The sequence below is a fragment of the Rhinatrema bivittatum genome, chromosome 1, assembly GCF_901001135.1.
Source record: "Rhinatrema bivittatum chromosome 1, aRhiBiv1.1, whole genome shotgun sequence".
Taxonomy (NCBI): Eukaryota; Metazoa; Chordata; class Amphibia; order Gymnophiona; family Rhinatrematidae; genus Rhinatrema; species Rhinatrema bivittatum.
In genome coordinates, this window is record NC_042615.1 from 706,385,684 (window position 1) to 706,412,810 (window position 27,127).

The following is a 27,127-nucleotide window of genomic DNA, read 5'->3' on the forward strand; positions in this document are numbered from 1 at the left end:
GAGACCCAATGTGGGAGGCCAGGGCCGGTCCCAGCCCAGATTAATTGCCAGTTCCTCAGGGAACACCCCGGAACTAGCAGGCCGCGGTGAGCAGCCAGGGAACCCTAGAGACCTGGTGCCCCTAAGGCTAGAACCTGCTTCGCTCTCCTGGGTGGAATTATTCAAGGGGATTCACGCCTTTGTCAAGATGCAGTCTGATCCCCGAACGGACCCATACGTACCGGATGACCCTGCCCCTGGACCCTCAAGACCTAGGCACGGCCACCCGCCACCTGGAAGCCCCACTTATGGGGACTCGGATTAGTCTGAGGAAGAAGGCGAGCCCCCCGAGGAGGGAGAACTTCCCTCGGGGATAGAGCTGTATCTAACCATGAGACACTTATTTCTTAAGGAGGATCTCCCAGACCTGGTCTCTCAATGCCTGTCGGAGCTGGCTATCCCGGGCCCAGGCACCCCGGGGGAACCTAGAATGAACCCCCTGCTAGAGGGCCTGCGTCAAACGGCTCACCATTTTCCCCTCCTACAAGCAGCACAGCAGCTAATCGATCTGGAGTGGAATGCGCCGGAGGCCTCATTCAAAGGAGGTCGGGCCTGTCTAGCATGTACCCCTTGGACCCGGCAACTAAGGAGCTGCTGGCATGCCCCAAGGTAGACGCCATAGTTTGCGCAATTGTGAAGCGCACTACCATTCCAGTGGAGGGAGGGGCGGCCCTCAAGGATGCACATGACCGACGCCTGGACGCCATTCTGAAACAAGCCTTTGAGGTGGCAGCCATGTCCCTACGAATTGCGACCTGCTGCACCGTGGTGACGCGTTCCTGTTTATCACAAGCCAGGAATAACACACCGGGAGAAGAAATGGAGTCAGCTCTCTCGTTCCTCACTGACGCTGCCTCTGACCTAGTCCGTACGGCAGCCAAGGGAGTATCGTCCGCCGTGGCAGCCAGGAGACAGCTCTGGCTACGACATTGGTCGGCAGACTTCTCCAAGACACGCCTTACAAGAATGCCCTTTAAGGGATCCCTCCTGTTCGGCAGCGACCTCGAGAAACTGGCTAACAGATGGGGCGCCTCTCCATTACCCCGTCTACCGGAAGACAAGTCAAGAAGGAACCAGCGCCCTGTTCCTAGGCCATCCAGAGGCAGAAGCTCTCAACGCTTCAACTCTTAGCGGACTAGCTACCAAGCACCTCGTTCTCAGACCAGGAACCAGTCCTTTCGGACCAGGCACAACAAGAGGGGAACCGGCTCTGGTCCCGGCCGCGCCCCACAATGAGAATCAGCCGACCCAGCTGGGGGAAGAAGCCATAGGGGGCAGGCTAACCCTATTCTACCACAGATGGGTCGAGATTACTTCAGACCAGTGGGTCCTCGCCATCATCCGAGAAGGGTATTACCTGGACTTCCTTCGTCTCCCTCCGGACAAGTTTGTGGAATCTCAGTGTCCATCCCTCAAGAGGGCGGCACTGGAAGCTACCTTGCGGAGGCTCCTGTTCCTAAAAGCCATAATCCCAGTGCCTGCATGGGAGATAAATTCTGGGCATTACTCCATTTATTTCATCGTACCCAAGAAGGGGGGCACCTTCAGACCCGTCCTGGACCTCAAGTCAGTCAACCGGCACTTAAGGGTCCCAAGATTTCGCATGGAAACTGTGCGGTCAGTCCGAAGTGCAATACAGCCAGGGGAGTATCTCACATCCTGGATCTGTCAGAGGCTTACTTGCATATCCCAATCCATCGGGATCACCAGCGCTACTTACGCTTCAAAGTCCTGAAGCAACACTTTCAGTTCCGGGCTTTACCCTTCGGGTTAGCCACTGTACCGCGGACCTTTACCAAGATAATAGTAGTGGTGGCGGCGTCACTCAGGAAGGAAGGGATTCTCGTCCATCCCTACCTAGATGATTGGCTGATCAGGGCAAAGTCACCGGAGGAGAGCCACCGGGCAACCAACAGAGTTATATCTCTTCTGGAAAGCCTAGGATGGGTAGTCAACATAAACAAGAGTTCCCTACAGCCTTCACAGTCGCTGGAATACCTAGGAGTCCGATTCGACACCCAGGAAGACAAGGTCAGCCTGACCTCCAAGAGGAGATCAAAACTCCGGAATCGTTTGCAGAATCTGCTGACCACCACCCGGCCCACAGCTTGGGATTACCTGCAGGTCCTCGGCCTAATGGCCTCCACTCTGGAAGTGGTACCATGGGCACGGGCTCATATGAGACCGTTACAATGCGCCCTCCTATCTCGGTGGAGCCCACGGTTACAGAACTATACCGTGCATCTACCTCTACCAGCCAGAGTGCGGCATCAGTTATGGTGGTGGTTGCAGCCCGGCCGTACGAGCCGGGGGTGGAAAATGTCCTCCCCAACCTGGACCCTGCTCACTACAGATGCCAGCCTGAGCGGCTGGGGAGCACACTGCGAAGAGCTAACTGCCCAAGGGCGGTGGAGCAGAGAAGAGTCGGGGTGGAACATCAACCGACTAGAGGCACGGGCAGTCAGGTTAGCATGCCTGCGATTTGCCCACAGACTTCGAAACAGAGCAGTCAGAGTGATGTCGGACAATGCCACCACGGTGGCGTACATCAACCGACAGGGCGGAACCAGAAGCCAACAGGTATCCCTAGAAGTAGCCCTTCTGATGACTTGGGCAGAAGCAAATCTCCTGGACATCTCCTCCGTCCACATCGCCGGGAAGGACAACACCACGGCAGACTTCCTCAGCAGAGAAAGCCTACACCTGGGGGAATGGCAGCTGTCATCCACGGCCTTCCAGATGATTGTGGATCAGTGGGGGACTCCGGGCATGGACCTACTAGCGGACAGGTCCAACGCTCAAGTACCCAGATACTTCAGTCGCAGGTGAGATCCTCTATCCCACAGGATCGACGCTTTGGTACAGCCATGGCCTCAGGGGATCCTGCTGTAAGCCTTTCCCCCATGGCCCCTGCTGGGCGCCATTATTCACAAGATTCAGCGGCACAGAGGCCTAGTTCTTCTGGTGGCCCCGGACTGGCCAAGAAGACCCTGGTACGCAGACATGAGAAGACTACTGGCAGGGGATCCTGTACCCCTGCCCCCATCACAGGAACCTGCTGCGCCAAGGTCCCATTCTCCACGAGAATCCAGCTCAATTCTCTCTTACGGTCTGGCCATTGAGAGGGCTAGACTGAAGAAAAGGAGATACTCGTGGGCGGTAATAGATACACTCCTCCGAGCACGCAAGTTCTCCACATCACTAACTTATATAAGGATCTGGAGAGTATTTGAAGCCTGGTGCGAAACTCACAGCACCAATCCACATGCCGCTAAAATCCCCATCATTCTGGATTTCCTGGAAGATGGACTTCAGAAGGGTCTGTCCCTCAGTTCAATCAAGGTGCAGGTGGCAGCGCTATCCTGCTATGGCCCCAGGAGTGACGGCAACAGCATTGCCACACACCCAGACGTTTCACGTTTCCTGAAAGGAGTCAAACACATTCGCCCGCCACTGAAATGGCCAGTGCCCCTGTGGAACCTCAACCTAGTTTTGGAATTCCTAGCGGGACCCACCTTCAGACCCCTCCGAGGCCTGTCCCTCCGTTTGTTGACCTTGAAGATGGTGTTCTTGCTGGCCGTATGCTCAGCATGCCGCATCTCCGAACTACAAGCGCTGTCCTGCCGCGATCCGTTTCTCAGGATCACCCCAGGGGCTATCCATCTTCGCACGGTTCCTTCCTTCTTACCCCACGGTAGTCTCACACTTCCACCTCAACCAAACCATATCCTTGCCAACCACGGAAGGTTTGAAGAAGTCGGAAGAAGGTCGAATACTGCGTCACCTCGACATCGGCAGGCTGCTGGGCAGATACCTAGAAATGTCGGAAGCAGTACAAAAGACGGACCACCTGTTCGTCCTTCACAGGGGGAAGAGGCAAGGTGAAGCGGCCTCACAGGTGACTGTTGCTCGCTGGATCAAAGAAGTTATCAAGGCAGCCTACGTAGAAGCGGGAAAACCACCACTTCTACGAGTCAAGGCTCACTCTACCAGGGCACAAGCGGCCTCCTGGGCAGAAGCTAGGATGCTGTCGCCTGCAGAGATATGCAGGGCAGCAACGTGGTCCTCCATCCATACCTTCTCCAGATTCTACCGTCTGGACGTCCAGGCCAGGGAGGACACAGCATTTGCAAGGGCAATCCTAAACAGACCTCGGGCAGCCTCCCACCCAGTCCGGGAGTAGCTTTTGTACATCCCATTTGTACTGAGTCCATCTGCTACATGCTAGGAAATGGAGAGATTACTTACCTGATAATCTCGTTTTCCTTAGTGTAGGCAGATGGACTCAGCATCCCGCCCGGCTGCCGATATACATGGGGTTTCACCGATTCAAGGTGAGCCATGTTTTCTTACATAGGGCATCCACCCTACTGGGTGTCGACGCCTTCCGGTTGAGAACACTGGTGGTCTCCAGCTACTGTCAATCGGTCAGGTTAATCATGTTCAGTTAATTAATCGGTCAGTCACACATATATCCATAATGCTTTTGCAAGGAAGATTACTGAGCGTCTGCATTTCCTGCAGGGGTATATGTACTACGTGCTGACGTCAGATCCGTCTCCAACTGCTAGCACGAGCACACTATACCCATTTGTACTGAGTCCATCTGCCTACACTAAGGAAAACGAGATTATCAGGTAAGTAATCTCTCCATTTTTTTTGTTTTGTTTTCTTTATGCATTTCAACAAAATTTACATCTAATACAGTCAAGGAAATTAATATTTTCTATAATAAACATGTTCTCTAAATTAAAGTCCTCAGAATATGGGGGTGGGAAACACAACCTCAAGAAAAGTTATTTTAAATTATATCAACTAAACAGGTGCCATTAAGTTATGGTAACATAGTTTCGTAAAAAAAATACAAATTGGTGGGTGTGATATAACTTAATACAGTCAGCAATATTAATTTATGTGCCTTATTGTAAACCATTGTGACAGTATCTAGCTTAACGACGGTATAGATAAGATTTTAAATAAAATACATTTCAAACTAATAAGGCAATTACACAGTAGCCATGGAGAGCTATAATACTTAACAAGGGACGTAAAACAGTCGTATTGTTCCCTATGGGCATTGTGGGAGTTTTCCCTATAAGGAATTGAGCCAGTTGGGGTGGCTCAAAAAATATACAAATTATTAGCATATTTTATTATGCATTTGCATGGAAATTTGAGGAAAAAAGCTCCCCTCACTGACAATACTTGCGGTCTCAGAAGAAGGAAAGCTTTCCTTCTTCTTTGAGTATCTGTCGAGACGTCTGGGAATACTCTTATTCTACAGCCTAAAAATACAACATTTCTGTGTCTTAAACACAACCTAAGCAACCAGTCCTTATCTGGCTCGAAAGCCAGAGTAACAATTAAAGTTGCAGGTGAAGCTTGTTCAGTATCTAACATCTCCAATATTGCTGAAATATCTAATGGCAATTCCCCTCTCGCGGTTTCTGGATTCACAGCTTCTCTTTGTTCCATTGGACCTCTAGCTTTTGGTAAATAAAAGATTCTTGAAAGAGGTGGCATAGCTGATTCCTCAACTTGCAGCACCTCCCGGAGATATTTCTTGAACATCTCTCTAGGGGAGTTCAGGGGTACTTGTGGGAAGTTTATGAATCTTAAATTCCTGCTTTTCATTAGATTTTCTATTTTTACCGCCATATTCTTTTTATCTTTTATCATTGATGTTTGCACTTGCTGAAGTCCTTTTATGTGTTCTCTATTTATTGTAACTTGCTGTTCCAGATTAATATTAGACTGAGTCAGAACTTCAACCTTTTCTTCCATCTTTTTTTTAAATTTGCATTTATTGGTTGTAGCTGTGGCAAGATTGAAATTTTCATCTCAGTAATTGATTCCCAAATCGTCTCTAACGAAAAAACAGTGGGTCTTACCACACTCAATGAAACGCTCTCAGGGATAACTTCCTCACTTCTTCCCGTCTCTCTCAGTGCTGTGCTTCTTTCTTCGCCGGAATGCCCCGAAGGACTTGGGCTTTCTGCTGCTGCTGCACTTCCCGCGGTCCCTGCCAGGCTCTGCTCCGTGGCTCTTTGGGCCGGCAACGTTCCTGCTGCTCCAGAAGTGCCTCTCTCAGCTGCAGGATTTCTCTGTGGAGTTCCCCCCTGTGGGGCTAAGGAGAGATAGTGAGCCAGGGAGAGAGGAGAGCTCCTCTTCTTCTCCCCCACTCTCCAAAGGCTGGGGACCTGCTCCTTGGTCTCCGTGCACAAGATGTGCGCCCATGAGTCCAGTAAGAGGCGTCGTCGTGGGGGCCACAGGGTAAGGTTCCCCCCCTCTGTTTTCGCTTTCTTCCCATCCAAAAAGAAAAAAGTTTTTGCAGGAAAACAAAGATTCTTATTACCCATGGAGCAGATGCCGAGCTGTGCTACCATGTGGCTATCTTGGATCCGCCCCAAAATAAGTATTTTAAATCAGAGATTAGATTTTGATTAATTGCAAATAAATTATGTTTAAGTCCAACTAAGATTGAAGTTTTGTGGGTTGAGAAAGGGCCAGAAGAGTGTGACATTAGCCCTTATTCTGGGTAGTGTAAATTTTAACCCCTAGTGATTGTGGTAGGAATTTGGGAGTTGTTTGATTCATCCCTCACCTTGGAAAATCTTATTGCTTCTATTTCGAAGAGGATCCTTTTTTTTTTTTTTTCTTTTGAGAACGGTTAGGAAGGTGCTGCGTCCATCGGTCGCAGATGGCTGGTACCGCTCTGCCTCACCTCTCTCTTACTCTTTTTTCCTCCTCCATTGGATTGATGGCTGCCTCCGCTGCTGTTTGCTGAAACCCTCGGCATCTCCGAGTCAGCATGGGTGTCCCCATCCGCCATGCTTCTTTCTGAGGCGTCCTAAGGCACACGCGCGCACGCTGCCTACGTTTTTGTATATGTCATGGTGGGAACCTCGGGGGCGGCCCCACCGCATGACATCAGTACCTCCGGGTATTTAAACCTCCGCTCCGCTCCTATTCAAATAGTTAGCAAGGACTTCGATTTTGCTACTCGTGACGCTTCTAAGCTGCTCACTTGGATTCCTCACTACCCTTCGGGTTTCTCGCTCCTATGGAAGCTCTGGGTACCTGCTCCTCGGGGGGCCCCTCGCTTCTACTCGCCCTCAGGGGTTATTCAACCTAACCTTAAAGACACCCGCTCCTCGGGGGTCCTGTCTGCTTTCTTACAGGAACCCTCTGTGCTCCTAGGTACTCGCTTCTCGAGGGCGTATTCTACTCAGGGTATCCTACACCTCAGACCTCGGGTCCTTTCCTTCATTCATCTACCAAGGAAGTTATCAGCACTGCTACTTTGTGAGTATCACTACGCTTCAGCTCTCCTGATTCCACCCTTCAGGTTCACGGCCTATCCCGCGCTGCGGAACACTACCGGACCTTTGCTACATCTGGGTGAGATCATCTACTACAGAGACTGTAGTATTACAGTGATATCGCTGGACTACAGCACTGTCTGTTCCTGGGGCAAGATTCTACCTTATCAACAAGCAGTATAATAAAGCTTTCTTTCCTCAGTGTCTGCTTACTAGAGTCTAGCCAATCTTTGTGGTTTCCCACGGGGCCCCTCCCCATGGGAGGAGTCATCGCCACTTCGACCAAGAGTCCACAATATGCCACAAACCCAACAGAAGGTTTGTCCTTTTCTTAGTTGACCTGATCTGGAAAGAATAGTTCAGTCACTGATCAACTGTAGACTGGACTATTGCAATAGCTTGCTACCACGGATTCCAGGAACATCCATGAAAATAATTCACTTGTTACAGAATAGTGCAGTTTGAGTTGTGATTGGTTCTGGGATTAAAGAATATGTTACTCCAATTCTGTTTGGACTTCATTGGCTTCCTGTGGTATGGCATATCCATTATAAAGCTTTTAAAGCCATATCCGCTATTGAGACAATTAAGATTCTCTCAAACTGCCCTTCTTGCTGTGCCTCTAAAATATGCCTGCTTAATGTGTACAAAGTTACGTGCCTTCTCATGCTATGTATCAATTTTATGGAATAACCTACCAAGAGAAATTAGAATGTTACAGAATATTTTCCAGTTCAAAAAAGCCATTGATGCTTGACTTTTGGAGGATTTCCTTCAGGTTCGCAACAGAAACAGATAAGTGCACGATATATGATTACAATATGTGCACCATTCGATGAATTTATAGTCCTAGCTACTCTCAGCCACAATAAGGATACTTTCAGTGAATGACAGATGATTAAGCTGGGTATTGTGCTCTAAGGCCACACAATAAGGGCCAAGTGCACCACAAACACCAGGTCACTGTACCAGAAAGGGCTTTACCGAAATAGCCATTAGTACAGTAGACATGATATGATGGTCATTCACATCTCCAATATATGACACTGTAAGAGTTATCTTAGCAGAATTTCTACTCCATTGTTGACTTTTAAACAGGCATTTGAGACTTGATTGACTCAAATGCTTAAAATATATTCTACTTTTACTTTATTCTGTGCAAATTTGGTTTTATATTTTATTTTGGTCACTGTAGATTTGTTTTATTTTAGGGTGATTTTTAATTGCTGTAATCATGTGTTTTCTAGCATGTAGACAGATGGACTCAGGAAAAGTGGGTTATGCTCCCCTGCTAGCAGATGGAAACGGAGCAAGCTGACATCACAATATATATCCTCTTACAGTGACACCAGCCTGCCAGTATTCTCAGTCTTCAGCAAATGGTGGTTGTGTATTTCCCTGTGGGGATTGCTTCAGATTTTTGAAGGAGAATTTAAAATAGAATAAGGAAAGCCCCACTCTCCTACAGTGATACCAGATGGTCCCTCTCCCATTTGAGAATTCCTGAGGTGATTTCCTGGTACCTCAGATGTGTGCTTTTGTCCGGTAGCTGGGTTTCCTGGTGTGGAATTAGCTGATTGTACAGCTTAAAGGCAGTAGGTACAGGAGGCAGTAGGTACAGGAGGCGCCGGTAATGGCAAATGTCCTCTCGGCCTGCAGCCAGAGACCGTCTTTGTACTCAGCCGGTAAGGGCTGAGCTCGGGTAAGTTTGAATAAAAATAAAGAAGTTCGTAAAGACAAAGACAGTGTAGAGGGGTTTGCAGGACTTCCTCTGGTCTCTGTGCTCGGCATGCCGTTCCAACATTCGTTCCCGCTCCGGTGGGGATTAGGGGAACTGGGCAGCCTGGTGGGTTGAGCGGGCTCGGTGAGCTAGGCCTTGCAATTAGGATTTTTACCTGCGCACCATATGGTAGGCCACAGCGGTGTTTTTGCATGCTTCTATGCGTGTTTTACTGGCCTCTACAGGACGTCGCTATGAATGGTGTGTTGGCTCTGCGCACACGTGTACTCAGTTTTGGGCACGCCTTTTGCGCGCACCGATTTTTAAGCATTGGCGGTGTGCCCAGGCTTTGGTGCACGGTTTGTGTGTGTGTGCTTTTTGTAGCACTTGCTCTTGGGACACTTAATTTTTGTGCACATAAATTTTGTGCGCTTGAAATTTTTTCAGCACGAGCCGGCTGGACGCACATTCTCAGTCGCCCGTGCACTGATGACGCTGGTGAGCAAGAAACCTAAGCGCCTTTCTCTCTGTGTTGCCTGTCATATTCGGGCATCTCAGCCTGATGTGTCCTTTAACTTGTTTCAGCACTGTTTGGAGGCTCAGGGAGAGTTGTCGTCCTCTGATTTCGCTAAGCCTGGATCCTCCCAGCCTGATGATGGTCTGGTTAAGGATCTGTCTAGAGGTACGCTGGATCTTGAAACTTCCTTGTCTGGTTCCTCCGCAGGAGATGGCAGTTCAGTGGGTTCTGCTCCAGTTCCTTCTGGGTTTGGCCTGGATCCGGCTGCCTTTTCTTGGGTGGAGTTTTTTCAAGGTTTGCAATCCTTTCTTCAGGTGCAGTCCTCAGCTTCGTCTATTTCTTTCAGGTCTGACTCTTGGCTGGTGGCCCTTCCCTCTTCCAATCCTATGTTTAAGTGACAGAAAACGCCTTGGTTCGCTGCTGGTAATGTGGACTGGAACCCTGATGGCACTGATGACGAGGCAGATCCTGATTCCCTGGAAGATGGGGAAATTCCTCCGGGACTGGAACCGTATCAGACCATGTTGTGGTTTTTTCATAGAGTTGAACTGCCGACCTTGATTTCCCAGACCTTAAAGATGCTGGGTGTTCCTGGTGCAGATTCCATGTCTGATCCAAAGAAGAATCCTGTTTTCGTTTCCTGTGTAAAGCATCTTGTTTTTTCCCAGTTATGGACGCCATTCAGGCAGTGATTAATCTTGAATGGGGCGCCCCAGAGGCAACTTTCAAAGGGGGTCAGACATTGGAAGGCCTGTACCCCTGGATCCAGCAGTGAGAGAGCGTTTTCCCAAAGTGGATGCACTGGTCTGTGCCGTCTCTAAGCAGACGACTTCCCGTGGAGGGAGGAGCGGCCTTGAAGGATGTGCATGATAGGAGGATTGAGGCTATCGTTAAGCAAGCCTTTGAAGCAGTGGCGATGACTTTACAGAAAGCTTCTTGTTGCGCCCTAGTCGCACAATCTTGTCTGCTTCTCTCTCAGGAAGTTGATGAATCTGGAGTGAATTTCAGAGTGGTTATGGAACCCGCTGCCGTCTTTTTTAGCTAATGCGAGCTGCGATTTGGTCCATACTTTGGCCAGAGGAGTGGCTTCGGTGGTAGCAGCTAGGTGTCAACTATGGTTGTGAAATTGGTCAACTGATGCAGCCTCCAAAGCTAATCTTACAAAAATATCTTTTAAAGGCTCGCTCTTGTTTAGGAGTGAGTTGAAGAAATTGGCTAGTAAGTGGGTTGAAGCTCTGGTCCCTCAGTTGCTGGAGGAGAAGAAGCAGTTGCAGCACCCCTCTGTTATGAGGGGTCATCTCTAGGGTTCCAATCACTTTTGTCCCTATAGGGGGTTGACTTTTCAGAGGACTCAGCCTTTCGGTAGGTCTCAGTTATTTCGTCCTAGACAGCCCGAGAGAGGAGCTTGGGCGGTCGATCCTCCTGATCTCCCCAATGAAGGTTTGTCGACCCACCTTCAGGAACAAGAGATAGACGCCTCTCTCTTTTATCAGAGGTGGGTCGAGATCACATCGGATCAGTGGGTCCAGGAGGTGATACAAGAAGGATATGCACTAAAATTTTGCAGTTTCCTTGGGATGTGTTCATGGTGTCTCTTTGCCACTTCCCCCAGAAGAAGCAGGCAGTGGAATCCACACTTCTAAGGCTCCTGCGGCTGAAGGCTGTGGTTTCAGTGTCTACACCCCAAGAAAGCATGGGGCAATATTCCATTTATTTTGTTGTGCCCAAGAAGGAGGGCTCCTTTTGTCCTATCTTGGACCTCAAAAGTGTCCACAGTCATTTGAGGGTGACTTATTTTCGCATGTAAACCTTACGCTCAGTGATAATGGCCGTGTAGTTGGAGGAATTTCTGACCTCCCTGGATCTGTCCAAGGCCTACCTTCATATTTCTATCTGTTTGGAACACCAATGTTCTCTGCGTTTTGCGGTGTTGGGGTGCTGTTATCAGTTCCACGCACTGCCTTTTGATCTAGCCACTGCTCCCAGAACATTTTTCAAAGTTTATGGTGGTAGTAGCAGTGGTGTTGAGAAGAGATGGGGTCCTGGTACACCCGTATTTGGACGACTGGCTGATTTTAGCCAAGTCTCGGGAAGAGAGCTGCCTGGTGACTCGCAAGGTGATCTCCTTGTTGCAGTAGCTCTGTTGGGTGGTGAACCTGGCCAAGAGCAAACGTCAGCCATCTCGGTCGTTGGTATATCTGGTGTTTGGTTTGACACGAGGCAGGACGAGGTTTTCCTGCCGGAAGTTTGGATTCACATATTGATGTCACAGGGGTGTCAGTTGGTGAGCACTATACGCCTGACAGTGTGGTCCTATCTACAGGTGCTTGGTTTGATGGCGACAACCCTGGAAGTGGTGCCGTGGGCGAGGGCAGAGATGCGTCCTCTTCAGTGCTCATTGCTGTCTTGTTGGAACCCGCAGTCTCAGGACTATTCGATTTGGCTCCACTTGCCAATGGAAATCTGCTCTCGCCTCCAGTGGTGGTACAGGAGGCTCATCTGAAAAGGGGTGTTTCCTTGACCTCTCCGAACTGGTTGATACTCACAACAGATGCGAGTCTCTGGGGTCGGGGAGCTCACTTCAGGAGCTGACGGCCCAAGGGTTTTGAAATGTCGAAGAGTCCCTCTGGAACATCAATCGCCTAAAAGCCCGGGCAGTCCAGTTGGGATGCTTGCAGTTCAGCCATAGACTGCAGGGTCAAGAGGTCCGAGTGATGTTGGACAACGCAACAATGGTGTCCTACATCAATCGACAGGGAGGAACCAATTGGCAGCAAGTGTCGCAAGAAATATACCGACTTATGGAATGGGTGGAAGGACATCTACAGATGATCTCAGCCTCTCATATTGCAGGAAAAGACAATGTAAGAGTGGACTTTCTCAGCAGGAAGAATCTGGACCCAGGAGAATGTTGATTGTGTTCCATTAAACCATGTCTTTCTATATGCTCTACGATTTTGATCTTGAATAGTTTCCACTATTTTTCCGGGCACTGAAGACAGGCTCACTGGTCTATAGTTACCCAGATCGCCCCTGGAGCCTTTTTTAAATATTGGGGTTACATTGGCCACCCTCCAGTCTTCAGGTACAATGGATGATTTTAATGATAGGTTACAAATTAGCACATTTAAAAGAAGTCTGAGAAAATTCCTTTTTATTCAATGTGCTATTAATCTCTGGAATTTGTTGCTCGAGGATGTGGTTAGTGCAGTTAGAGTAGCTGGGTTTAAAAAAATGTTTGGATAAGTTCCTGGAGGAGAAGTCCATAAACTGCTACTAATCAATTTGACAAAGGGAATAGGAACTGCTGTTACTAGTATTAGTAATATGGGATCTGTTTAATGTTTGGGTACTTGTAATCTGGCTTGGCCACTGTTGGAAACAGGATGCTGGGTTTGATGGATCCTTGATCTGACCCAGTATGACAACTTATGTTCTTAAGGTTTGTTTGACATCACTCAGGCTTAATGGTACAAGTCCATATTACACCATGTACCACTAAACCAATGTTATAGTAGTGAGCCTTTGTGCTGTAGTTGACACAGTTTAGTAGGAAAACCTATTAGGCCCATGCCAACAGCTGGCAGACATGCTCTTATTGCGACTGAACATGAGCTTCACTTGTGCCAGTCCCATTCCCCGCAGGTTGAGCCCTTGGGTTCCAGGGGTCGTCCGGATTTAGGCGAGTGTCCCTGAGGAGCAGGAGAGAGAGAATACAGATGCTGGCAGAGGTCAGGGCAGACTGTGATCAGATAGTAATCGTGTCCAGGCCGAGGGTCAGTGTAGGCAGCGAACAGAGAGTAGTCTGGGTTCGAAGCAAGGGTTAGTACCAGGCAGCAGGCAAGAGTGTAGTCCAGGTCCATAGTAGAGGTCAGTAGTCCAGGTTCATAGTAGAGGTCAGTAGCAGGAATCAAGACAGACAAGACAAGACACCAGGGACCAAGACAAGGACAGGTCCAGTAAGACGGGCAGCAAAAGGCACGGGGAGCAATTTAAAGATAACAACGAACAAGGCAGGAGGCAAGGAGACGGAGGAAGGCAAGGCAGGGCACAGCAAGACAGAGGCACTGCAGTCAAGACAGTGTTCCTTTTGCAGAGGCGCTGAGAAAAGGGATGGTTGGGCTTAAATAGGCAGCCCCTCCAGAGCTTTCCCACCACGGGACTTATTAATGTGGAGAGACCGCACGTGGAAATGGCGGTGATCCAGTTGTGGAGGAGAAACATTGGCATTGGGTGGGTCGGCAGCTCCCAGAGGTGAGTGTGGCCAATTGTGGGGCAGTCCTGCGGCCAGCCACATTTTACAGTACTCCTCCTTCTAAGCCCCCTCCTTAGGCCTCTTAGCTTCAGCTTCTTTGGAAACTGCTGATGGAATTCCTTGATGAGTTTTGGGGGCTTTGATATTAGAAACAGGCTCCCAAGTATTTCTCTCTGGACCAAAACCTTTCCAGGAAATGAGGTATTCGAACCAATTTTGACATCTGTTAAAGGCTAGAATTTCCTGGACCTCAAATTCAGCATCCTCTTCAGATATTGCTTCTATTGGTCTGGGAGACAATATGATAGCCACTATAGAAGCAGAGGTTTAAAAATTGAGACGTGAAATACATCGTGAATCCTAAGCACTGGAGGAAGTCTTAGCTGGTAGGCAACTACTCCAATCCACTGAAGGATGGGAAATGGTCCAATGAAGCAAGGAGAAAACTTAGCAGAGAGGTTCTTGAGCCGGAGATTGTGGGTACTCAGCCAAGTCAACTCCCTTGCTTAAATTGAGATGCTGGACTGCACTTTTTGTCTGCTTGCTTTTTAAATCTCTAGGCTGCCTTGGTAAGGAGTTGGCGGGTCTTTAAGAATTGGCCCAGGGCATTAGCTGCTGGACATGGAACTGGCACCGGAATTGGTAGTTGTATCCATGGGTGTTTGCCGAATATATTATCTGGAATGGTGAAGAACCTGCTGACCTTCTGACATGGTTGTCGTGGCAGAATTCTACCCAGGGAAGAAGGGAGGCCCAGTTATTCTGACATTCATTGATGTATGCTCTCAGGAACCCTTTCTTTCTGTCTGGCCATTGCTCTGCGGATGGTACGCAGAAGTAAAGTCCAACTTGATCCCAACCCTTTTTCCTAGCCCTTTCCAGAAGTGGGCAGTGAACTGGACCCCATGATCGGAGAGAATGTGCATGGGTAATCCGTGCAGGCGGAAGATATGCTTGACAAAAAGGTGGAATAATTCTGGTAAAAATGGAAGTCCAGGAAGAGCTGTGAAGTGAACCATCTTGAAGAAGCAATCTACCACTACCCAGATGTTGGTACAGCCATTTAGAGAGGGGAAGGTCAGTGACAAAGTTTGGCCAGATGGGTCCAGGGTTCCTTGGAGGCTGGCAATGACTGTAATAGCCCCAATGGGCGAGCATGGGAGCTCTTATGCATAGCACAGGTGGGGCAGGATTCTATGTAGTACTGCACATCTTACTTGGGTCCACCAGTAATGGTGAAGAATTAATTCCAGAGTTCTAGTAACTCTGGGGTGCCCAGCCAGGCAGGAGTCATGGGTCCATCTGAGTACTTTTTCCCTGAGTTGTTTAGGGACTATAGTCTTTTCAGGCGGAACTGGTACTGCTGCAGCAACCACAATTCTTGTTGTGTATGATGTGGTGAGAAGTTTCCAAGGAAGCTTTGGTCTCAAAAGACTGTGAAAGGGCATCTACCGAGTAGTACTGTAGTTCAGAGTAAAAGCAATTGAAAAGCAATGACCTGTTGAGGATTTAAACGCTGGGCCTGTGGGAGATATTCCAAATTTTTGTGGTCTGTATAAATTACTACTGGATGTCTAGCCCCCTCCAGTAGATGGCGCCACTCCTCCAGCGTTAGCTTTACAGCCAGAAGTTCCCGATCTCCAATCGTATAATTCTTTTCCGCAGGAGAGAATTTTTTGGAAAAGTAAAAGCATGGCATGAGAATCACTTGATCATTGTGTTGAACGATGGAGGACAGCCCCAAGGGCAGAAGCATATACCTCCCAGATGAAGGGTTTTGATGGATATGGATGGTGGTGACAAGGATCTCATAGAAATTCCTGTCTGAGGCTGGCAAAGGCCTGTATGGCTTCTTTGGGCCAGTGTCTGGTATCTGCGCCCTTTGTAGTAAGGGCAGTGAAGGGTGGGCTGTCTTCCATTTCTCATTCATAAGAAATAGCAGCAACGTAGTAAAAAATACTCAGTATAGTTCATCCTTGATTGTTAAATTCACTTTCCTCAGGTTGACTTCATGTTTTCTCCTAGGGGCTCTTCAAGAAAAGAAGCTAAGCCTTAAGTCTAGAAGTAGAATAGAAATTTTATTTTGTCCATTGACAGCAACCAGAACACAGATGCAATGAATATGGAGGCTTTTTGCTATTTTGTGTAAGTCTCCCTCTTTTATACCCCTAGATGTCACTGTATGACACTATCTAAACTCCTGGGGGAATTCTGTGCAAAAAAATTAAATTTTTGAACGTAAAAATTTAAAATACTGTGCACAAAAACTTAAAATTCTGCATACTTTATATTGGTCAAAATAACACAATATACATGACAGTCTTAAGTAACTCATTTAAAATATAATCTAATTATTACTTTTTGATGCAGAGTTTTAAATATTTTGAACAAATTTCCCTAGAAGTTCACCGTAAGAGTGTCTCTTTCACCTCTCTCCCTATTCCCCTGACCAGTCTCCTTTCACTTTGCCCTCTCATGCCCCAACATCTCTACCTGCCACCATCTCTACCCTCCTCTTCTAGGCTCAATCCCTTCCACTTTATCTCAACAAGAACATAAGAACATGCCATACTGGGTCAGACCAAGGGTCCATCAAGCCCAGCATCCTGTTTCCAACAGTGGCCAATCCAGGCCATAAGAACCTGGCAGGTACCAAAAACTAAGTCTATTCCATGTTACCGTTGCTAGTAATAGCAGTGGCTATTTTCTAAGTCAACTTAATTAATAGCAGGTAATGGACTTCTCCTCCAAGAACTTATCCAATCCTTTTTTAAACACAGCTATACTAACTGCACTAGCCACATCCTCTGGCAACAAATTCCAGAGTTTAATTGAGCGTTGAGTGAAAAAGAACTTTCTCCGATTAGTTTTAAATGTGCCACATGCTAAGTTCATGGAGTACCCCCTAGTCTTTCTATTATCCGAAAGAGTAAATAACCGATTCACATTTACCCGTTCTAGACCTCTCATGATTTTAAACACCTTTATCATATCCCCCCTCAGCCATCTCTTCTCCAAACTGAAAAGTCCTAACCTCTTTAGTATTTCCTCATAGGGGAGCTGATCCATTCCCCTTATCATTTTGGTAGCCCTTCTCTGTACCTTCTCCATCGCAACTTCCAGAGTTTGATACCTCTCTCAGTATTGCCCCTCACACAGGCTCCCTCTATCCCTCTCTCACACATACACACAGGCTCCCTCTTTCTAGTGCACATACATACCCTCTTATACAGGCTCCCTTGCTCCCTCTCATGCACACACATACCCCCCACTCCTTCTCTCACGCAGAACCCCCCCCCCCCCTCATATAGACTCCCTTTTTCTCTCATGCATACACCCTCACACAGGCTACCTATGTCTCTCTCTCACATACCCCTGCACCCTGGCTCCCTCTCTCGCTCACCCGCCCCCCCCCCCCCCCTACACATTGGCTCTCTGTCTCTCACATACACCTACAGATCCCTTCACATATGCTTTCTTTCTTACACACACACAGGCTCCCTTTTCACAAACAAGCACCCTCACATACACACAATCCTTTATTCACACACACCAGCTCCCAATCTCTCACACACATACACACTCCTTCACATGGCACCCACACACCCTCACACATGCTCTCTCTCATCCCCCAGGCTCGCAGTTCTTGTGCACGCACACACACAGACTCACGCTCACCGGGGCCTGCGCCACAAGTGAGAGGCCTCCGCTTGCGGCACTCCTGGGCCTGCTTCATCTTCACAGCAAGTGGGACGGCCTCCACTTGCAGCACGCCGGGGTCTGCCAAATTCTGCGCAGATTCTGCGGGAATTCTGCACTCCACAGTAGCACAGAATTCCCACAGGACTAAGGTATGCACATTTCTCACATTACACCACTGAAACAATACGACACGAGACTCCCTATGAATATAGATCACATTTTGGGGAGCAGGGTCCATTTGAATTCTAGCAGCTTTTTTTTTTCTTGGGATCTCCTCCGTAGCTGGCCCCACATTATGGAACTTCGTGCCTAATTCAATCTGACTACTTACAAATTTAAAGAATTCAAAAAAGCTGTTAAAACCTACCTATGTTCACTAGCGTTTGCTGATCCTTAAGCATGAAGGCCTTTCTATTTTAATTTTGTTAATATTATGTTAATATTATGTAACCATTTTTATTTGTCTTAATTTTATCTTAATTTCTTATTCTGTTTATTGTAATGCCTATATTATTTGTTAAAATCGGATTATGAATGTTTTTATTTGTAAACCACTTAGACCTGCAATAGTTTGTATAGGCGGTATAGAAAAGCTTTTAAATAAAATAAATAAATAAATGAAGCATATAGGTGAGTTTTTCTACTAGGACAATTTCATGCACCTGTCAGCACCAGAAGGCTGACAGGTGCAGCTATCTTAAACCTGCCTGCATGGATAAGATGATTGGCAATCTGATGCTTTGTTGTACTTAAGTTATGATCTTCCTATCTACCCAGTAAACAGAGTGATGGTTCAGGGTGAACATTCCCACCCAGAATGCGACCCATCACTTGCCCAACCTGTTAACAAAATTCTCCCACATAGGGGCAGTCCCACCATACTTGCAAATATGTGCCCACTTGCCTGCATGCTCTCCAACATAGATTAGATGAACCTGCCGAAAATTTAGTGTAGTATACCAGAAATCTATACAACCTGGGGTAGATTTTTAAATGCACATAGATGTGTCGATTTTATAACATGCGCGTGCATGTTATAAAATCTGGGGACCGCCTGCATGTGCGGGCGGCGTGCACAAGGGGGAAGACTTCCGCAATTTTCGCACAGCGATCCATCCCAGCCTTCCCCAATTAGGGAGCAGACTTTGAGCGAACTTCCCTACCTAACCTCCCTTCCCTTCACCTCTCCTCTCCTCCCCACCCCCTAAACCCTTTCTCCTACCTTTTTTTATTTTGTTGCTTATTGCTCCGTTGGAGCAGAAGCAACTTGCGCATGCCAGCAGTCTCTTTCCCAGCCCAGCGGCAAATAGCCGCTATACTGACTGCCCCTTTCCTTTGGCCCGGCATTTCTGCGTGTAACGGGAGTTACGTGCGTGGCCGGGCTCCTTTGAAAATGCGTGCAGTGCGCGCAAGGCCCAGCCACCCACGTAACCCCTCTTTTTTTACACGCATGGCAGATTAAAAATTCATCCATCTGTGAATAAGTTTAATCATTAGTTCTACGCATATAGTACACAATAAAATCTTATGCACCTTTTTCCAGATCACCCTCCAATTGTTGGTGCTTAAGTCCATGTGTAAATCCCTGTTCCACGGTGCCTCAAATTTTAGTGGGGAATACCTTTCCATATGGCATTCCAACACCAACTTGTAAATCGTTTGCGATTCCCCTGCCTTGGAATATCTTCATGGACAATAATCGAGGGGGATCTTAACATCTCATTATAGGGTTTGTTCTGATTTACAGTAAGGTGCCCTCTAAGCGTTAAACTGTAGCATGTTTGATTCACTAAGTCATAGGTCCCCAAACTTGATCCTTGATGGTTGTAACCCAGTGGGGTTTTTAGGATTTCCACAATGTATATGCATGAGATTTATTTGCATTCAGTGGAGGCAGTACATGTAAATAGATTTCATGCATATTCACTGGAAATCCTGAAAATCTGAAAAGGTTGCAATCTTCAAGGACTAAGTTCAGGGACCCCTGTGCTAAACTGTTCAGATTAAATCTATAACATATTCTGTCTTGACATAATATTTTTTAGACTGAGAAACTTGCAAAGCACATGTCGTTGTATCAGCATGATATTGCTCCAGATATCACATCACATGCTCGGTGCTCTGCAGATGCTGTAGAAGAACTTATTGATCAGTGTGATGAGAAATGGAGACACATGGAGAAGGTAAGCAAACCAAGGGACAGTGTCTCAAAATGGATTTGTTTTGCATATACCTTAACAGGAGTGGACTTCATTCCTAAGACATGGTATGTTGGGAATGATCTCAGTCTCTCAAATTTACTGCTAATGTTCTTCTTAATATTTACAATGTGCCAAAGAGAGCCTCCATCTGGAGTTCATAGGATATAATAGGCAACATAGCTAGGTTAACTTGGAAATTCTTTTTAATCGGGTCAGTGTAACCTAATACAATTTGGACAACTTCTTTATCTTTTTGCCATATTTCTTGGTCTCTGATTGCATCTTTTGGAGCTTAACAAATTTTCTGTCTCTGCATATGGACCGAGAATAGTCACGTGATACTGACTATTATCAGCAATGCCATTCTTGTGTTTTTTCTTTTACTACAATGTCTGGTTTGTTTTTTTTAGCAACGAGCTTCTTATTGTTTGTATTGGGAATGTCCCAGATGTTCACAACTTTTTTGTATACTATACTTCTGTTAGGGTCTTGGTCTCTGTGTTTTTCTGGTACAGCAATGTTATAGTGTTTAAACATGTCACATAACATCTCAGTATTACCCCTGATACCCAATGAGAGTTAACCTTGCAGTCACTTGAAGTATCCTACCAAGCACTGCCCTGGTCCACCTGAACCTACTCCTAAACTGGCAGCTTCCCACCCTGCCAATTGCCTGCAAGCTATCCTTTGGTGGTTTCTAAAGACAATGGAACCGCAATTAACCCAGGAGTCACAGAGTTCCTACAAATACACTTACAGACCAAATACAAAAGCACTGGGAATATTAATCGGGACAGGCAGAACTAACAAACAATGGAGTTTATTTCCCGTTGATAGCAGGGCTATATTAGCCATGCTGTCATGGGAACTGTCTATCAGGGCCCTGGAGGTGGAGCTTTCCAAAGAGGAAGTCAGAGCTTTACTCTGTGCGGCTGCGCTTGTGTTCCTGCTCAGGAAACAGAATCTCCTCAGTCTGTTTCTTTCCGCACATGGGATCGCACGCAGAACTTACTTCTCCTCAGCTTCAATCACTTAAAAACAAATTAATGTCGCAAAAAGCAAACCCAAGGCCGTCTGGTTTTAAACCATGCCACTGCGGTAAGATCATGTCCATCGCTGATGGCCATGATCACTGCTACTGCTGCCTAGGGCCGACCACGTCCAGGCTAGTGCGCACATTGCGGCCGCATGTCTCCAGGAGCCCAAAGACAGAGGGCGCAGAAGATCGAGGACTTAAAAAGTTACGCCGGTGGTTCGTATGCCCCTCTGTACGAGTCTCACTCCTCAACGGGCCCAGCAAAACCACATGGCCTACCATCGCGAAGGGCTTCATCTTTGGACTCATCAACCTCCAGGCCTGGAGTTAAAGGGGAGCCCAAGGAGGTCCATAGGGGTCAAGAACCCCATAAAACTAAATCTAAAAGGGTTTCAGGAAAGTCAGGACCATGGACAGATATCTTGTGGTGCGTGTTCTGTGTGTTGTCATGTCCTTCATTGCAAAGAATTCTGTCATCCTAAGCTGTCTCATCCTTATCGATTACCGGAATTTTTCTCGTGCAATACAAAGGGTGTTGTTTATGCCATTATTTGCCCTTGTGGGCTGATTTATATTGGTCAGACAACAAGAGTGATTCGGGCTCGTATTATTGAGCATAGGAGTAAATTAAAGTTCTCAAAGAACATGCTCCGCTCGGAGTATGGGCATACTGTGAATGACATAAAATTCTTCGTGATTTAAGAAATTACATTTATTAAATGGAGGAGATATGTCTGCTAAATTAAGAAAGATGGAACAGCATTTTATTTTTAAATGGGGGACAATGAGTCCAGGAGGCCTTAATGGACCCATTGAAAGGAATGCATTTTTCAATTAGTTCCTGTTGTGACTGATTTTTAGTCACAGGTGGTTTAAATGTTTAGGGATTGTGAATGGGTTGCTCTGCTTTAGTCGAGTGCTTTAGGTGTTGATTTGGATGCCTTTATAACGTGATAGGGCGTATGGTTAGGTCACCACGCTTCAACATGTGATTCCCTACGGTGAGGACGTCAGTTCCGTTGAATAGTAAGTAGATAATATGGCGGTGGTGGCGAGAGCGTTGTTATCTGGTAAGCATTTTTTATACTTAGTGTGCTGCCTTTGTTTCGGTTTATAGATTTTCTTGTTGAATGTACATTGATGAAGATAAAATTTTGAAAAGTTTTGCTGAAGTTGATAAATCGTGGTCTTAATCAGGATATAAAGAACGTTATCATTGAGGTACTGGTCAATCGGTACTACAGGTTAGTATCGATTTACACACTAGTCTTAGTGTAGCTTTACGGATGTTTGAGAGCTTATAGTCATTTTCTTTGTCTTTAGAATTCTGTGAAAAATATTTCTGTGGGATTGACGAATCACTCCTTCAGATTAGTCCCTGAGGAAGCCCCGAGCAAGGGGAGAAACAAAGATCTTTGTCAGACAGTTGTGAGAGACTGCTGCGAATACCGGTCTGTCGCGAGAATTAAGATAAATATCTGCGAGGAATTTGAAGAAACATAAGAATTGATAATAACAATAATATAAAAAATTTATGTAATATGCTGTCATATACATAATTTGTTTTTTGTGAAGGGATATAAAATGATCAGTGAAATGTATTTTGGGTCACAATGTTTATAAAGTTTACATATATAACATGTTTTTATAATGAATGAGAGTGAGTGTGTATAATAGATTTTATTGTCTAGATAGGATGTGAGGATTGTTAAATGAATTAATAAAGTTTGTACATATTTTTGCATATGTATTAAATATTCTCGGTATTTTATGAGTTATATGATAGAGGATATTGTGATAAAATAGACCCTGTGTGTTGTATACCTGTGTCAGATATATTACGAGCAGCCATATCCCCACGGCAACCACACAAGCCCTCAAAGTTGCACATGCCGCCCCAAACGCAAAGGAAAATTAGTTTCTTATCCCAGGAGAAGCAGGATGCTAGTCCTCACATATGGGTGATGTCACTTAATGGAGCCCAGCGCGGGAAACCTTTCTGTCAAAGTTACTAGAAACTTTTGACTGGCCCTGAGAGGCCACTGAGCATGCCCAGCATGCCATGATATTCTCTGCCACAGGTGTCTCCCTTCAGTCTTCGCTTTTCCACGCTGCCGGACCTATAGCCCTTGCGTTTGCAAAGCCTTTCTGACTGAAAAGTCAACAAAATTTTTCGTGATATTCTCTGTCATAGAAGTTTCTCAAACTCGCCGGCTGGTGAGTACCATTCATTCTCAAATTTTCGGACGAAAATTTTCTCTCACACTCACATTCATCGACTGCTGTCGATTCCAAAATGGCGACGGGATTCAAAAAGTACCCCATCTGCAATCGAAATATGACGATAACTGATCCGCATTTGAAGTGTGTACTGTGCCTCGGGGAAAAACATGATGTCAGTACATGCGCCAAATGTGCAGAGATGACCGTGAAAGGACGGAAAGCCAGACAAGAGAAAATGGAGCACCTATTTTCTCTTCAGCTAATCCCTTCTCCCTCGAAAGCATCGAGGTCGTCTCCGGCTGGAGCAACAAAAAGGGTCCTCCTTAAAAAACCGCGTCCGGATGCATCCGGTGATCGTCCGTCCTCGCCATCATCGGTGCTATCCACAAAATCGGCAGAGCACCAAAAAACCAAACATCGACATCGACGTCCATCATCCTCCACATCGATGTCCCAGGAAGAATCGATGCCAAAACGGCCTAGACAACAAGAAACACCGGTGACTGGGCCTTCGCCGTCACAGATTCCAACTACTACATTGATGGATATATTACCACCGCCATCGCGTACTCCATCGGTGTCTTCACCAATCGTACAGCCAGAGTTGTCTACACTTATTAGACAAGCGGTGTTACAAGCGCTCCAGGAACAGCACATTCCGACGATTCCGATGCCGACCTCCGGGTCGATGCCGATGACCTTTTCATCACCGATGCCTCCAATATCGATGCCGGTAATAATACCGATGCCGGTGGTACCACCGATGACGGCACCTTTTTTTGCCACCTAAGTTCTCGACTGGTTTTATAACCACCACACCGAGGCTCGGCACACAGTCTACATCACTTTTGACTCAAATTCCACCGAGCCCTTTACGGTGCTTACCATCGATGCCGTATCCACTGGCTACTACCTCCACAGCACCCCGGATACCATCGGTTCAACCTCCACAAGAACCTCTGGAAATCCAGGATGAGGCCTTTTATCGACGCCTTCTGCAAAGGTACCAAAATGTAATAGACAACTTACCACCTATTAAGCCAAGGACAACATCTGCAGATGTATTCATCTATGACCCACAGCCTGGTCCCTCAGGACTCCATGTCCCTCCTACACCAAGACCAAAATCACCTTCCAGAGAAGATTCAGAAGACTCCTGGGATGATGAACCCTCTCAATTTTCCTCAGAGGAATTCATGTCTAATCCCTCTTCACCTGATCAAAGAAAGAAGTCACCCCCAGAGGATCTTTCCTTCTCATCCTTCATACAAAGCATGTCTGACTCAATTCCATTCAAACTCACAGCAGAGGAAGACACAAGAGCACAAACCCTTGAGGTGCTACAGTTTGTAGATCCACCCAAGCAAGTACTAGCAGTGCCAGTACATGAAGTTTTACTGGATCTCCAAAAAAGAATCTGGGAACACCCAGCTTCTATACCTGCAGTAAATAAATGTGTAGAGACTACCTACATAGTCCAGCCAGCTCCAGGCTACCACAAACAACAATTACCACACCAGTCTGTTGTTGTGGAATCCGCACGGAAAAAATCTAAACGTGTGCGGCCACATTCCTCCATCCCACCAGGCAGGGAGCACAGATTCCTAGACACACTGGGTAAAAAGGTCTACCAGAGTTCTATGCTGAGTACCAAAATCTCTGCATATCAACTCTACATCACTCAGTACCAGAGAAACCTCTGGAAACAGATGGAAGAATTCATCACCTCTTTACCCACCCAGTATCAGGAGCCTGCACAAGCAGTTATAGCAAAAGGTCTAGAAGCAGGCAAACATGAAGTAAGAGCAGTTTATGATAATTTTGAAACTGCTTCCAGAACAGCAGCAGCTGGAATCACTGCTCGCAGATGGGCCTGGCTCAAAGCATCTGACCTCAGGATTGAGGTACAAGACAAACTTGTAGACCTGCCCTGTCTTGGTGACAATCTCTTTGGGGACAAAATTCAAGAAGCTGTACAACAGCTTAAGGAGCACACTGAGACATTACGTCAGCTGTCTCAAACCCCTCAAGAGCCTGCTACTCAGCCTTCTCGTCGTCCTCCACGCAGGGATGTACGCCGTTCGTATTATAGGCCACGCAGATACTACCCACACAATACTAGGGGTAGATCCAGCAGACCTACACAACGCTCCCAAGCCAGACAATCCAGGCCTGTTCGTCCACAACCTCCTGCACAGACAGGCCCTGCTACAGGCTTTTGAAGAAAACACCAGAGAACAGACCCAACCTTGCAATCCCAAGCCAAATCTACCAGTAGGAGGAAGAATATCTCACTTTTACACAAATTGGCAAAACATAACATCAGATCAATGGGTACTTTCCATAGTCTCTCAAGGCTACAAACTAAATTTCACCTCAATTCCTCCAGAATTTCCACAAACACCCTGCCAACAACAAAATTCTCAACTTCATCAATTACAAACAGAATTATCCACCCTTCTGAGATCCAGGGCCATACAACCAGTGCCCCGGACACAGCAGGGCAGAGGATTCTACTCCCGATACTTCCAAAGAAACCGGAGGCCTACGTCCCATCCTAGATCTCAGAAATCTCAACAAATTTCTAAAAGAAAAGTTCAGGATGGTTTCTCTAGGCACCATGCTTCCACTTCTTCAAGCAAGAGATTGGCTTTGTTCTCTGGATCTTCAAGATGCTTATGCTCACAATCCAATATACCCTCCTCATCGCAACTACCTGCGCTTCATGGTACTCCATCAACATTACCATTTGGACTGGCATCTGCTCCCAGAGTCTTCACCAAATGTCTAGCGGTCATAGCAGGACACTTACACAAAGAAGGTGTCCATGTTTTCCCATATGTAGACGACTGGCTCATAAAGAGCCCATCTCAACAAGGAGCAATAACTTCTCTCAACCGAACAATTGCTCTACTTCACTCCATGGGGTTTCTCATCAATTATCAAAAATCCCATCTCACTCCAACTCATCTGCTTCAATTCATAGGAGCAGAGTTGAACACAGAGCTAGCAAAGGCCATTCTACCTATAGACCGTGCAGATGCCCTTATTCTACTAGCAAATTCCATTTCCTTACGGACACAAACCACAGCCCATCAGTTTCTGATACTGCTAGGCCACATGGCCTACACAGTTCATGTTACTACTATGGCAAGGCTGGCCATGCAAGTTGCCCAATGGACTCTAAGATCACAATGGATTCAAGCCATTCAACCACTTCACTATCCAATTCAAGTGACCCACCAACTAAGATCATCTCTACTTTGGTGGACCAACAAAGACAACCTGTGCAAAGGCCTACCTTTCCAACAACGAGTCCCAGAGATTACTTTAACTACAGATGCATCCACCTTGGGATGGGGAGCTCATGTAGACAATCTCCACACTCAAGGGACTTGGACAAAACTCGAAGCAACATATCAAATCAATTTTCTGGAATTTCGAGCTATACGTTATGCACTGCATGTGTTCCAGGACTGCCTTTCACACAAGACTGTTCTCATCCAAACAGACAACACAGTAGCCATGTGGTACATCAACAAACAGGGAGGTACGGGCTCGTGTCTCCTTTGTCAAGAAGCTGCGCAGATTTGGGGCTGGGCCCTGAATCACTCGATGTTCCTACGAGCCACTTATCTGGTTTCCAGTCGATTGATCAAGCAGAGTGATTCATTGGGAGACCAAAGTCCTTGCACTGATTTCCCTCTGCATACTACTCCTCAACCAGAGGGACTGACAACCGTGGTGACCACTGTCCAGTCAGGCACCTCCAGGGGAACTCCTCGGGTTAAATTGTCTGTCACCAACCACCAATCGAGACTGGATCGCGCTGCCTCCGTAAGCGGCAAAGGTAGATGAAAAAGCTCGGAGACTGGGTTCCATCAAGAAAGCAAGGCGGGCTGTAAAGGCCTCCTCATATGAGCAAAGGCCCAGAGTACCAGTTCTAAGTCATCGACCTGAGAACCTGTAAATAATCTCTGACTCTGGGTGAGTGCTTGAGCATTAAACCTCGGACTTGCAGCTTAGAGATGCGGTCTGTGGTAAGAAAAACTCTGCCATGCTGAGTGTGGAACAGAGCACCCAAATAATCCAGTGACTGAGTGGGCTCCAGT

The 27,127-nt window shown here is 46.8% G+C and overlaps 1 protein-coding gene across 5 annotated transcripts in view; it reads left to right on the plus strand.

The window, feature by feature from the left end:
• CENPK (centromere protein K) overlaps positions 1–27,127 on the plus strand; it is a 173,983-nt gene that overhangs the window by 12,227 nt on the left and 134,629 nt on the right. For all 5 annotated transcript variants that reach the window (XM_029576233.1, XM_029576261.1, XM_029576271.1 and 2 more), the window contains one exon: positions 19,601–19,738. In XM_029576233.1, the coding sequence (XP_029432093.1) occupies positions 19,601–19,738 (138 nt within the window). The remainder of the gene's footprint in view (positions 1–19,600; positions 19,739–27,127) is intronic.